At 49.1% G+C, this 15,072-nt stretch overlaps 1 protein-coding gene across 1 annotated transcript; it reads right to left on the minus strand.

The window, feature by feature from the left end:
• Nucleotides 1–10,478: 10,478 nt before the first annotated feature.
• Nucleotides 10,479–14,769, minus strand: LOC131267213 (uncharacterized). Its single transcript, XM_058270022.1, has 4 exons — nt 14,755–14,769; nt 12,840–13,801; nt 11,482–12,695; nt 10,479–10,504 (listed from the first exon to the last, which is right to left on the minus strand). Exons 1-4 carry the CDS (start codon nt 14,767–14,769, stop codon nt 10,479–10,481), a joined length of 2,217 nt encoding a protein of 738 aa, XP_058126005.1.
• Between the last annotated feature and the right edge of the window lie 303 nt (nt 14,770–15,072).

The raw sequence follows: 15,072 nt of genomic DNA on the forward strand, positions 1-15,072 counted from the left end.
GGCTGGTGATGATTTAATTTCGATAGATGAAAAAAAGGGTGGCTTGACCCCAAACAAACTACCTCTTATCCAGGCAAGATATAAGTGGATGAGCCGAGGTGTGGTGTCCATGAGGGAGACAACATTTCTCGATGTTTATGAAATCAATTAAGGTCAGTGAGCTGATGATCGTCGTGTCTTGCATGTCCACAAATAAACCTTGGAAGACATATCGACCCAAGCTGTTTTGGTCATCGATCATTCCGATGATTTTCTGCTTCGTAAACCAATGAGGCCTAAATTAAATGTTTTCCATTTTGTTATACTTGGTTCCTTTGTTTTTTTGATGAATATCATATAAATTTCGACTGTGTTACTTTAAAAAAAATTAAAGTCCTTTATTCAATCAAATCGATCTGTTGTTTTCCTTAAACAAATGCTAATAACATCTAGAGCCGATCGTTACACTTAGTTCCTTTGCTTTTTTAAAATAAATATCATATACATTTCGATTTTGTTTCTTCTTTGTCCTTTATTCAATGTTATCCTTTATTTGTCCTATTTTGTTCTTTATTCAATCAAATCGACGATCCGTTGTTTTTCCAAAACAAATGCAAATAACATCTCGAGCCAATTACACTTAGTTTGTTTGCTTTTTTAAAACAAATATCAGATAAATTAGATTTTGCTACTTCTTTGCCCTTTGTTTAATCTCTTTATTTATTTCTTTATTTCTCTTTTGTCCTTTATTTGTTCTATTTTGTCCTTTATTCAATCAAATCGATGATCTGTTGTTTTCCCAAAACAAATGCAAATAACATCTCGATCCGATCGGCTCCGGACCGCTGGAAGTGACCTTTTCCCATGCTCCCATGCTGGGCGCTAGTTCCGAAAATAGTTTATTACCCCATGAGTTCTATTTCCCACATTCAAAACCGAACGCCGGCCTGGGCTAGCTACTTCCCGGGCTTTTGGCCGTTGTAGCTCTCGTCTCCTCGAGCTCATCGTTTCTGATTAGGTCGCAGGAAGTTGTTAACCAATTGGGTGCTCATTCGATGCTCGATGTAGATCGTAAAGTTTTTCGGACAGTTGTAAGAAGCATCCCAATCCCCCCTTGCCCTCTCTTGTGTGTGGACAAGTTTTGCGCGGGATCGAAGTCATCTTGAAATGGTTCTTTTTGATTCTTCCATCGGTGGCTCATGTCAGGCTTGTTAGTAAGTTTGGGACTCATATGAAGCTGGCCAGGGTTTTTGTTCATCCACCTCACAGCCTCCGAGCCAATTAGTTCCTAAATGAAGGGAAAAGCTGCGCCCAGAAACAAAGCTCTGCCCAGGAAAACGACGATGGTTGGTTCCGTTTCTTTTGATTCCGGCGGATCGCCCTGCAACCGCGGGACGTCTCGTCAGGTGAGGTTGGTTCTTGGGTTCGGGGTGTCGTAAAGATGTTTCTCATCGGACAGGCCCCAAACCCCCCAGCCGATCTTTCCACTTCGCCGGAGACTGATCGGTTGGTTGGCGCTAAACGCGAGATCTCGGGGTTATCGGCGTTCTCTTTCGAAGGTGAACAACGCGAATCAAAAGCACTAAAACCGAGCCTAGACGAGTGAAGCAAGGCTAGACTCCAAAAAAACGACCCCGTTTGCTTACACCCGTTCCTTCTCTCTTAACCCTTTACCGCTGGCAAAGACAAAAATCTTGTTCGAGCCATTAACGCACCGTCGTAAATTATCGCACAAATGATGTGTTAGTTGTCTGCGAGCGTCGCCTCGTGCAGATAAGATAACACCGAAGCCAGAGAGAAAGAACTCATTTATTAATCATAATACACAACACGCCCCGCGGAACGCTTTTGGGGTGCTCGTGGTCATCCCCGAGTTTGAGTCTCCGGTTGTCAGCTTTTTCTCCTCGTTCACGGACACGTCACGCACGCCGCCGTTGATGAATCCATCACCCTCCGACATTCGTTCCGTCATCATGCTTGTTAGCTTGAGGTTTTTTTTACTTCTCTGTTTTCAGGTTGTCTCTACACATCTTTTCCTAACCTCAACCGTGCTCGAGATCTCTCATTTGAAATCCATAGTCACTGAAGCGCGCAGAGTAAACAATAAAAAAACAAGGTTTACGAGCCATTTTAATTTTTCGAATTCTAATTTTCATTGCGTACCACCCAGCCCGCTCGCTTTGCGTTTTGCTATGAATTAAACAAAACTGAACCGTTTTACTATCGAGGGTTTTTTCTCCTTTTCTTTTTTCCCTTGTTAGTCCAGTCTGTGTCTGGGCCCTTCGAGCCGTTTAAAACTATTTGCAGCTTTTGGGTGAGCTTTGGAAAAAGGGCGCTCGCCCATGGAACAAACGGAGCAGTTTAATGATGAATTATTTATGCAATGGTCTAAATGGGCCATTTTGGTTTGTTTTCGAGCTCATTTTCACTCATTGCCATTAGTGGCAAACGAGGGCCCTGGCGTTTAGCTTCAGTTAAGTCTATCAGCTGCGCGTTACATAGGAAAACATGTTTCATAGTGAAGAAATTAAATTACCAAAAAAAAACCATTCTGACTTCGGTCCGAATAAATTTCCGATAACATCGGGTGAACTTTTCCCTCGACTGTAAAAAAACGGCGCCTCTGGCGAGTCATTGTATCACTCCCCGTGTCTGTCCCGCCTGTCGCAAGGAAATTACCGGTACCCTGGGAGTGTGACATTTCTGCTCACGCCAGCGTTCCCGCAGGAACTCGCGGGCTTCACCCGCCCGGTCGGCAGAACAATGTGAAAATTCGTGCCGCCGGGAACAAACGAACGCTTCGTGGCGCGGCGGGCGGTACGTATTTAAGATTAGAAATCTTTTTCGCTTCGCTCATAATCGCACCGGCGAAGTGGCCATCGCACGCCATCGCCCTCCGTCGCCCGCTTGACCGTGACCAGCCACCAGATTCTGGGTTCCGCGTTCCGGGGGAGATCGTGCAAATTCGATTGGCGCCCCCAGCGCGGAGTTTTTCCCGCCAATTGTTGAGCCCGATGCACGAAAAGCACGCACGACAACTGACGATGGCCACGACACCGCCGACCAAATGCTACGATCGTGTCGATTGCGGTCACTTTCACCCGCGTTCGGCGTGTTCTGCATCCCGCGGCGTAATGGGGCAGATGCGCTCGATTGCGCCGAAACCCATCTTCTCCACGGCTCAGTCGGGTTCTTCGAAATGGGAACGAAGCCCCCGAAGGGGCGATAGATTCAATTTGGCCGATCGAACGTACCCGAACGTGGGGTGAGTTGTGGTTGGAGGCGGATCGAAAGTGAAAGCCTTTCACAAATAATCGACGTACCGGATGAGTGACCTCGCCGTGGCCCCACTTTTGCGAGATAATTGTTTGCGAGAAATTTGGTTTTGGATTTGTTAAAAAATTTCAAAAATAAAAACCAATTTAAACAAATTTCCTTGATTTGTTTCCCCTTCAAGTTAACAATTCGTAAATCGGAAAACAATTTTCCAACCAATCTTTCAACCATCGCTGTAACAGAAAAAAAACATTTGCAACCGTCCAACCTAGCGGGAAATAATGGGTCATCTTCAGCACCCAAGAGAAGCTACCAGCTAACAGGGTTAGCCACGGCCGGATGTTGGCTAATAGAACCGTACCGTACCTCGGGGGGGTGCGCCGTTGAACCATTCGGAAAATAAGCATAGACACGCGGAGAAAGCGTACGAATCGGCTTCCTCGTAAGTCCGGATCCCCCCGGTTCGGCCAATAAGTCACGGTTTAAGCGCTTTCGTTGAGGAGGAAAAATGATTGCTTCATGAAGCGGAAAATTACATCAATGATTAACAAACTTTCGATTGACCAGAGGGTGAAGAGATTGTATGTGGTCGAACTGAAATGTGTTTCGGAAAGATAGTCGTGCCAAAGCAAAAAAAAAACCCATCCGAACGAATATGTGAGGTGATGATCCGGTTCAAGGATTGATTGAAAAGATTTATTCATAGAATTCGGGGTAAAAACGAAGACGCTCATAAAAGCGATCTTGTTACTCTAATATTTTATACACCTATTAAAGAGTTGATTAGTACAAGAAACTGCTTTTTAAGCCTACGATGGCTCGCATTCCCATCCCGGTTACCCCCGAGCCCCTCCTTTCCTTCCACTCGCCGCTCGACCAATCAATGGCGATCCCATGTATTCATAATTAATCGCATCATATCGAAAACGAAGGCTTCACGGATGGGGACAAGGCGGCCCAAAATTGAGCTATCAAAACAACCAACACCCGGGAGATGAGCGGTGCGCTCTCCCATTTTGCCTAGTGCCAGGAAGAAAAGCGTGGAATGGTCGTAAAAATTAAAACGCTCTGCATATACTTTTACCCTCACTGGCCCAAGCGACAGTAAAACCGTCGTAAAATGTCAACTCTGCGTCCGAAACGGGCGAACGCGTGATGAAACTATTCGGGCGTAAATGTCCGTCGAAGCTATAGCCGTGACGGGTTGATCTTTTTCTAAAACACACTGTGCTATAAAAAGAAAAAAAAAACAAGGAGATGGAATTGAAGATTCAATCCGGTACCATCTGTTGAGCCGGACGAAGCCAAAGGTCGCCGGAAGAAGGGTGTTGTGGCTCGGCGAAAGGGTGGTGTATCTCATCGCAACTAGTAAAAGTAGCTCTAGCACCAACGACATCAGCAGCAGCAGAAGCCCCTTCAGAACTGTATCATATTACTTTCGACCTCGACATTATTATAATCTGATAAAGTCGATACTAAAAAATATCACGACCATCATCGTCCTGGGAAAAAAAAGACAACCGAACGGGACGATCTCACTTCACATCACGGGTCGTAAAAAGGGGCAGATGACACCTTCGTGTGTCGGGAGGGAGAGATTGCGGTGCGGAATACAGAGCAGACCTTTATCGCAGACAAAGTGTTGTGTTTTAGAATTACGACCCTAAAAGCTGGGGAGCCATGCTTTTCAACAATACGCTGAAGATTGTTCATGATGTTCAACATTCTGCTAAACCCTTGCGGAGATGGAACATACTGCGCGTATGTGTAATTAAATTATTTAAGTAAATTAAAGACAAAATCGATTTCGTACATTCAATTCAAAACGATGTTTAAAATTTGTAAGCTCCTTTTCGTCCGTCTATGTTTAAATGACTCCGTAAATCTTAAAAGGTTCAAAGTGAAACTCTTTCTCGCCTCCAGGAACAGACTGCGAGCGATCCCAGCCCTATATCATCCACAGGGTTTGCCTTCTTGGTATCCCCGGACGGAACGGACCCGTTGTTCGTTTGCATACAAAGTGCAGGGTGTGCTTCCAGTGCCATAAAACACCTTGGACCCGGATTGTCCAAGAGAGTGATTTGGCCTCTGGACGGTGCCCCCGGTACCTTATGGAGCTCCCATTAAAATGCGACTCCGCATAGGACCGAGCGGCGAACCTGGAAGTGTTGACGTGATTTGTGACTATCGCATCGCCCCGTCGCAGATGCTGCTGCTGCTGATGATGATGATGATGGAGACGACGAGACGAAAAATTTACGATTCTAGTTCCCCTCGAAAATCATTTCGAAAAAAAAACCCCAACCTCAGATTGGTTTAACTTTAGTAAGCCGTCTCCGTTGGAATTAGCCTATCCGGTGAGATCGGCGTGTTCCGTTTTGCTGGGACCAGTTCAAGTCCGCACTGTGGTTTGCCGGGTTCGGGATCCCACTAAGCTCCCTGGATTGTTTGCCGTCAAAAACGGAATCGCCAACGTCGTTAAAAAGTGCATCATTTGTGGCCATTCTTTGGACTTAAGGTCCTTCGTTCGTACCCGCGAGACTTCGCTTTGAATCGGTTTAATTAGCGCTTCAGCAATTTCGGTAGGGAACGGCATAGAGAGACACGGACAAAAAAGAATTGCAAATCCTCCAACGTCCGCAGACGACAGATCGACCACAGCGTCTTGATCTGGCAGTCGTTCCGAAATCGCTACTGTTGCCTTCGTTTGTCCGTAAATGCCATTAGGCCGCTCAACGAATGGCGGGCGCGTCATAAAAGTGACGATTTACGCACGTTTCCTGCGGCGCAGGACTCGGTGTATGGGGCTGTGAACAGAACACGGCCGAGGCTTAGGTTTTATAGGTCGAAAAGGAACAGTTCGTTCGATCGACACCTCAAGCGACTCCCCGCCACAGCGGGGACCTTATCGTCGGGCGCACCGCAGTAGTTGCGAGACGCGAAGACTTGGACTTAGTTGAGAGATCAAAGAATGATCGGTTCGGTACTGAACTCTTCGAGCCCCCATCGGTGACCGATCGACGAAGACGATGATTAATGATGGACATGATGGGCACGAACGCGCACCGGGGCGGGGCTCGGGCGGTGGGGAAGCTGAAATCGCCAAGAGGTGATGTGATTTATTGCCATTCGAACAGAAACGGAAATAAAAACGTTCCCCGACGGTTGGGATTTAGTTATTTTGGCTTTTTTATTTCGAGCTCAGTTAATGGCACGCACAAAGCGAAATCGTTGGCGTCCAGAAGACTTTGAAGAATGAAAATAAATTAAGTTTTATTCTTTCACCTTTGCATGCTGGGAATGTGTGCGCCAATGGTTCTGAATGAACGAAGTCGGAGCCGAAGGGACGAATCATAGGAATTCCAGTATGACTCATGTAAAGAACTTTTATGCAAAACTCATTTCTGAGAAGTAATGTTATAGAAATAAAAGGACTCACAAATACCATGCTTCATAAACCCAACACCAAAGATATACTTCCGGACGTCCCTTGGACTTCAGTTCACAAGACTTTCCGATATGACTATCCGATTTCCTGCCAATTCCCGATCTTTCCTCCCTCACTCCGGGCGTAGGTGTCAAGGATGGATTTCGATGGCTGAAACCTAGAAAATTCCAATGAACGCAAGGAACGTGATTTTTGGCGTTCCGCCAAAACGGTTCGATACCATCCGAATCTCGCTGCAAAATATTTGCAAACGCAAGCAATCCGCCCCCGGGCGAGCCGGATCATATCGAATTGATTCGTTCGTTCGTTCTCGCTGCGGGACGGTGCGTTCTGGTTCGGCCAACTTCCGATCGGTCTATCCCGAAAGCCCACGCTACCGAAGACCACGTGCGACAGCCGAGTGCGTTCCGCAGTGGCATACCAATTAGAATGATTTTTCACGTAGACGAAATAAAATTCTATTGATTCTACGTGTGCGAATAAATAACTCGGTGGAACGGTTCTGTTCTTTTTGCCGTGTGCCGCTCTGTCACCTTTACCGTCAGGAGGGAAATTTGGGCCAGTTTGGTTCGCGGAAGGAAAAGTTCACCTCCCACGCGTCAATGTTGAATTTATGCAAAGCGTTGCTTTTCACCATCGGTCGACACGAGGCCACGAGATAACTTTCCCGTTTCCTGGGCCGCCTTCTCCGATATCGGCGACGTCTCCAGCGAAACGAACTCCAAAACTCCGGACCTCAGTTGTCACGGGAACGACGCATCATCCTTCAGCCGAACGAAGCCACCGGGCCAGTACATTGATTTATGGTGATTTCCGTGAACCGAACCAAGCGCCGAGTGTCGATCCTAGCGCGGGCGTGAGTTTTCAATTAAGTTATCTCCATCGAACCATTACGTAGTTCGTGTCCGTATCACTTCAATCGCCTCAGGGTTGCCGGGGGTTCTTTTTTTTGTGTGTACCTTCTCACAATTTCCCATCGCTTTCACTTCCTTGTCTTTGGCGTGCGAAACTGACCGGACCGTGCGGATTTCCATGGACCAAGGCTGCGAGCAACGCCTGTACGCCAAACGTGTACGTGGCGTTCACGCTCCAACCGTTCCAACCGGCGCCGCTGGACACCGCTCTAATTATGGCAGCAAAGATTTCGAAAATTGCTCCTCTGTGGCGGCTGTCAATGGAAGAATAATTGATGCGCTTTTTCCATTGCGCACACACACAAAACGACCGCACGGATGGCGCATTGTGTGCTTGCACGAGAGATGAAGGTTTTCCAGTTGGGTTTTCCTTTTTCTTTTTTAATGTTTCCCTCCGTGGTCGTTTGTGATGCCGCCAGCATTCTTCGCGGGCAACCGATCGCCGGTGGGGTTCGAAGGTTAAGAAAAGGAAATGGTGAAATCACCTGCATGGTCGACCATATTGAACGAAACCCATTAGGAGTTGTGTGGCTCGTCATTGTCACGGGTGAAATACAAATTTAAGCTATGATTAACAATGAGAAATACTGCAGGGAACATAAGTACTTACGATAATCAATTATTTTTGAAACGAAAAATCTCCTTTGCATCGGATAAGCTTTATTAATTACTGATATTTGGAGCGATCATTGAGAAAACCCCCATTAACAATATTGTAAAAAATATCATGCATTGTGCATTTTACCCTTTTTATTGATGATTAGTTATGAATCATTTGGCTCATTATTGGACGCAACGTATCGCGTCCGAATCGAAGCTCCAGCTGTCAACGAGAGCAGGAATTTCTTTCGATTCCGCCAAACGAACCGGTCCCAACATCAATCACATTTCCCTCGGCCCATGCGCATGTTTTGATTGACCGATCGCAAACGCGTTCTGTGTTCTGCGGTGCCTTCGCCCTACACCCCCTGCGCATGCGTATATCAACGCACCGTTTTTTTTTTTTTAATAATCGAAGAAAGGATCACACGGCACGCCCGGGATCTTGAGAGCCCGCGGAAGAAGGAAACCGAGAAAAGGCACGAGGTGCAATCAATAATAATAAGTAAGCGAACTTCGAATCGATCGATCGGAAGGCGGGCGAAAAGGGAAGGCGATCAAACCGATCCGCGTGATGACTGAGAGCGATGGGCTCGAAAATGAATTGTAACAAGTTTGAAGTTCACAGTCAAAATCGTACCAACCGCCAGCAGCACACGGCCACAACGATTAATCAATGTTTGTGTACATATGAACATGTTTTCGCTGCACGCTCGGCTCCAGCCAGCGATCGAACGGGGGTTGCTTTATCGGCGAACCCGGGTCCTGCTGTTCATTTGTGTGTTTCGGATGGTCGCTGTTTTGTTCGACATCGGGACTAACACAGAGGGTTTGCCCTTGAGGAGGTGGACGGCAAGAAGGGGTTGTGAAGATTAAACATGCCGAAAAAGAATGCACGAATGAACGAGCATAAGAGGGCGAAGAATATGAGCGGAATCAACATAAAAGGAACGAACGTTATTAAACGATGAGATAGCACTTATTTCGGCGGAGATCGCGACTGTTGGAGGGATTTGCTTTTTTTTCTTGCATTGTTGTTTTGGTCGCCATCTAATGGTTGCAAGGGTACGATACGAGCCATGTGGATCTATGTCTAAACTCGGGTAATTAATCGGGCAGCATGGTGAGTCGGGAAACATTGCTCACATCGAAAACCCGAGGCGGACTTTGCCGGGCGCGCACAATGGCGTCCGGCCCATCCGGGTGGACGTCACGAATCGGGCACGATCTGACCTAGAAAGGGAAGCCAAGGCTCGGTTCAAGGCTCTCCCCTTGTACGCAAAACACACGGACACGCCATCTAGGGAGTTGTTGAGCTTTCGGGGAAGATCGGGGAGGCCTAAAAGCTCGACTCGATGACCGATCGATGAGAAGCAACAAAATATGTACACACTCTCCACCAGAGTTTGGAGGAACGGAGTTGGTTAGAAGGGGTGAAACCGGAGGTCCCTGGTAAGACTTTTGGAGCAAAACCGTTTCGGAACATCCAAGATCTTAGATACTCGACGTCCTCTTGTCCTGTGCACGATCCATCGACCGGAGTCGTATCCCGGGATCCTTCCACCCTCGGCCGGAATCGCTATCACGATCGCGGGCGCACTTCTCCCGGACTTCTCTTCTGGAGTTACCGCACGGGCGCACGGACTGGCGAAAGCGAAAACTGTGCCAGAGCGCCGCTGTCAAAGTTCAGCCTCGTGCCACGACCGGCCTGGGAGCCTCATATCCATACGGTTGGTGTTGGTTTAGGACCGCTGCGCTCCGAGGTGAAAGAAAGAAAGTCATAAATAAGCAAATAATGACCTCCAGCTAGTTGCGCGGTCGACGTTGTACGCGGGAAGGGATTTCCATCCACTCGGAAATCTCGGACCGCGCATCGCAGAAACAATGGCGGTCCACCGGCGCTGGAGCGGACCTCGAGTCACGAATTCGCGAGTGAAAGACTTTCGTCGGTCAGAGATCGCCCATCGCCGATACGGTCGCCGTAGTAACATTGTGGCGCGTTTAGATGTTAGGGATCAGAACCGTCGACAATCCTCCTCCGAACGTGTTATGTTCTACCTTAAGAAGCCATTTATTCAGTGCAATGTCATTCCGATGGCTGACATTTGTTACCTCCAGCCTCCCGGGGGCCTCGTGTTGGGTTGGGTGGCTACCGTGGTTGTGCCCGACGTGGCAAGGAGCCGATAGAGCCATACGGTCCGCCCCGAACGACTCCCGGTGATCGCAACGGGGGCATAAATTTCCCTCGCAAACGGATGGTTCTATGTACGCTTATCGACGCACGGATCTGCGAATCGTCGGGAGGAAAATCCGTGATGGAACAATACCGGGTTGCCGTGCTGGAGCGTGTCAACGGTTGCCACGGGCCCGAGGGACCCGGGAAATCTGGCACAGTCATGAAGTGGCGACTTTCTCGATTTGGTTTCGGGACTTCAGCAATTCAGCTAGGCGTACTGTTTTTATCCCCCATTCCTCTTGACCGATGTTTACCTTTCGGGAAGCTGGAAGCTTCACCGCTTTTTGGGTCGTAACCTATCCGAATCCGCACCTATGCAGCCAATGCATGCCACACTTACACCCGGCCACCCTCCCTCCCTCCCACCCAAGCGAAGACCCACACTTAGTGCCCGTTATTATCCACTTACCCGGAACTCTTGCTTCGTCCTCCTTCACGCTAACCCAGCAGCGATGAAAGGTATCTCACGAAGCCATTGCGGAAAAGCGGACGGGGGGGCATTCTCTCCATATATATATATATAACGGACTAGAGCCGTCGGTCGACTCGTGCCGTGAACAAAATGTTGCGCCATAACGCCCGGTCCTGTGCTGCAGATCTCCAACTCGAAACACCGATCCTCCGCAAGTCTGCCTCGACCTGGTCAAGCCATCGTACTCGCTGCGCCCCTCTCCTGCGCGTGCCTGTTGGGTCCTTTTCGATGACCTCCCTGGCTGGATAGCTAACAGGCCTCCTCGCTATATGTCCCAGCCATCTTAGTCTCCCGATTTTTACCAGGACACCAATTGGGGGATCACCTAGCAGCTCGTACAGCTCATCATTCCACCGCCTTCTCCAAGCGCCGTCCGCGTCCCGCACCCCTCCGAAGATCGAACGTAGCACCTTGCGTTCAAAAACGCCAAGTGCGCGCAGATCGCCTTCCAGTAAGGTCCATGTCTCATGTCCGTAGAGCACAACGGGCCTTATTAGAGTCCGGTAGAGCGTCAATTTTGTTCGCCTGGAGACACGACCAGATCGCAGCCACTTACGTAGACTACAGAAGGTGCGATTTCCAGCGAGGATGCGCCTCCGAATTTCCAAGGATGTGTCCGAGTCACATGTGACTTGGGATCCAAGGTATACGAATGAGTCCACCTCCTCCAGAGTGTCGTTATCCAAGGTGATGCCGGGAAAGGTATCTGGGGTGTTATCCCTAGACCCTAATCCTTGCATGTATTTTGTCTTTGACGTGTTGATCTGGAGTCCAACTCGCTGAGCTTCTGACTTAAGTCCAGCATACGTTTCCGCAACCGTCCTCTTGTTGATCGCAACAATGTCAATGTCGTCCGCGTAGCCCAGGAGTTGAATTGAGCGCCAGAAGATGGTACCTCGCGTGTCGATGCCTACTCGCCTTATCACACCTTCTAAGGCCACGTTGAACAGGATACATGAAAGGCTATCCCCTTGCCTCAGCCCTCTCTGGGAAGCAAACTGAGCGGACGCGACACCACCGACCCTTACAGAACACATCACATTGCCCATAGTCGCCCTACACAGCCTGATCAGCTTGTTCGGAAACTGAAACTCCTTCATCAGCATCCACAGCTGTTGCCGGTCAATGCTGTCATAGGCCGCCTTGAAGTCAATGAAGACGTGATGTGTTCTGCAGTTATACTCACGGCATTTTTGTAAAATCTGCCGGAGCGTAAACAGCTGGTCAGTTGTCGAGCGTCCATCCATGAAGCCGGCTTGATACTCCCCAACAAAGTTTTCGGCCAGGGGCAGCAACCGGTGGAGCAAAAGTTGAGAGAAGATCTTATAGGCGGCATTTGGTATGGTAATGCCACGGTAGTTCTCGCAGTCCAACCTATCCCCTTTTTTGAAGACCGGTACAACGACACCGGTCATCCAGTCCTGGGGTAGTTCTTCCATCTCCCAAACTTTGCCGATCACCAAATGAAGCACTCGAGCTAGGCTCTCCCCTCCGTGCTGGAAGAGCTCACCAGAGAGCTGATCATCACCCGCAGCTCGGTTGCTTTTAAGCTTCCGCATCACTTGCACGACTTCGTACAGGGATGGAACCGGGTAATCATCATCGTGCCCAGGTGCCCCAAGTGGTACTTCCGCATCCATGCTCCTATTCAAGTTAACCCCATTTAGGTGCTCCTCGAAGTGCTGCCTCCACCTTTCAACCACCTCGCCAGAGCTGGTGAGCAATCCACCCTCCCTATCCCGGCACATGTCTATGGCAGGCTCACTAGACCTACGTTCCCGGTTAACAAGCTCATAGAGCTTTCGGGTGTCACCAGACCGGTGGAGCTGCTCAAGGTCCTCAGCAGTTCGATGCTCCTGCGCTCTCTTTTTCCTCCTGCAGACCGAAACCAGCCTATTCCTGGCAACCCTATACTGCTCCACGTTGGCTCTCGTTCCAGCTTGGAGCATTCTACCCCAGGCAAAGTTCTTCTGGTCAGCGAGCAGCTGACACTCCGCATCAAACCAGTCTGATGTTCGTGACCTCGTTCTAGCACCCAGACTGCTGGAAGCTGAACTTTCCACTGCATGGCGAATTTTAGTCCATACCTCCTCCATTGGTGCAGTAGAGGCCTCATCCTCTGATGGAAGTGCCGCCTCTAGAGTCTGACCGTAGCGCACAGCCACTTCATTATCCTTTAGCAGGTCAATGTTGAAGCGGTGCGCTCTAGCGACCCGGGGTTTGTAGATCATTGCTAGCTTTGATCGCATGCAGACACCGAGTAGATAGTGGTCAGAACTCACATTAGGCTGCCGATAGCTGCGAATGTTCGTGACGTCCGAGAAAAAGCGGCCGTCAATTAGCACGTGGTCGATTTGGTTGCAGGTACGTAGGTCCGGTGATCTCCAGGTAGCCTTGTGGATATCCTTGCGAGGAAAGAAGGTGCTGCGGACAACCATTCCGCGGGAGGCTGCAAAGTTGATGCATCGATGACCATTGTTATTAGAGCAAGCATGCAGGCTGTGAGTCCCGATGGTTGCTTTAAAACACTCTTCCCTGCCAACTTGCGCGTTCATATCCCCAATAACGAGCTTGATGTCACGCCTCGAGCAGCTGTCGTACGCCTGCTCCATTAACGCATAAAAGGCATCCTTCTCATCATCGGGCCTACCTTCATGAGGGCAGTGTACGTTGATGAGCGCATAGTTGCGGAATCTCCCTTTAACTCGCAGCACACTCATACGCTCATTAATGGGTCTCCATCCAATAATGCGTTCCTGCATCCTACCCATCACTATAAAGCCAGTACCGAGCTCGTTGGTACTGCCACCACTTTGGTAAATGGTGGCAGCACACTGCCGAGGCTTCCACACTCTACTTCCTCTCCAGCAAAGTTCCTGCAGCGCAACAATAGAAAAACCGAGAGGGTTTATGGCGTCATATAGAAGACGATCAGCTCCGTCGAAGTTGAGAGATCTGCAATTCCAAGTCCCAAGCTTCCAATCATTGTCCTTTATTCGTAGCGTGGGTCTGGATCCGTTATTCCGATACGTATTTTGCATTATTTGTTCGTTCGTAGTATAAGTTAATTCGGCTGGCCTCCTTACTAGGGATGCGCAGCCTACACCTCGTGATGGGATTGCCACCTTGGGTATAGCTGACGAGGTTCCGCATTTCAGCTTCAGCCGCTCCACTGGAGATCAGACGCTGTTCCGAGCCGCTCCTATTGGAGAACAGACGCTCGTGGAGATTGGTGAGCCGCACCACTGGTGAACAGACGCTCACAAAGCGCCCACAGAGCGTACCCTGTAGACGCCCCCCTTTCCCTGTCAGCATACGACCCAAGTTCCCACCAGGGTTGGTTACCTGATCTTCACAAAGGTTACTCGCATCCCGGTTGGCACCACTAGGAGGTAGGGTAGGAGTTGTTTGGGGGGTGAATGGCCACTATCAAAGATCGATATATGGGGCCTCATGTTGCACCGGATCCCAAACCATTTACCAACCATTCTCTCCAACGCCACGATAATCCCACCACGCTTCGCGGTGGCTTCGAGTGTGGCGAGTGGAAATTTATTGACTTTCTTCCTGTCTTCACACGGTCGAGGGCAATTTAATCCGTCAGTGTACCGCACCGGACCGCGGTGCAGCATTGGCGTGCGATTGGACGAATCTTCCATTATTTACATAGCTCCTTGCTTGCTTCGATGGAGGAGGTTTTTTCACGGACAAAGAAAAATGGAAACTCTCACTACTCGAGCGCAACAAAGGAAAAACGTAGAAGAGGAAGCAAAAGGAAAATGCTGCAAACGCTTCAGAACATTCGTGTATCATTGCCGAGGGTACCTACCTGAGATTCTTCCATTACACCGAGGCGTCTTGTGATGTCGTAAAACTATGACCGATCGGTTCTTCTGTCTGTATCCATGAGGGTGTGCGTGAGTGTATGTATTTTGAAAGGCATCAATAAATTCTACTTAACAAACGAATTAAGCACAATCTCACGCCATTACTGCTCACCAGATGGTTCGCGAAACTCCTCGGTGCGGCCGTCCGTTGCCATCCCACAATGCATGTTCGAGATGAAGCAACACCTTTGCGCAGGAACTAGCATAGGGGGGAATAAAATAACTCCGGCCGAGAGGGCGCTGCGCGCCGGGCGTATTAT

Source organism: Anopheles coustani, chromosome 3, assembly GCF_943734705.1.
Source record: "Anopheles coustani chromosome 3, idAnoCousDA_361_x.2, whole genome shotgun sequence".
Taxonomy (NCBI): domain Eukaryota; kingdom Metazoa; phylum Arthropoda; class Insecta; order Diptera; family Culicidae; genus Anopheles; species Anopheles coustani.

Coding starts and splice junctions, on each gene's coding strand:
- LOC131267213 (XM_058270022.1), bottom strand. Junction 12,696..12,839: donor ACGAGAGCCAACGTGGAGCA/GTATAGGGTTGC, acceptor CCGGGAACGTAG/GTCTAGTGAGCCTGCCATAG. Junction 10,505..11,481: donor TCGCACCTTCTGTAGTCTAC/GTAAGTGGCTGC, acceptor GACGATTCGCAG/ATCCGTGCGTCGATAAGCGT.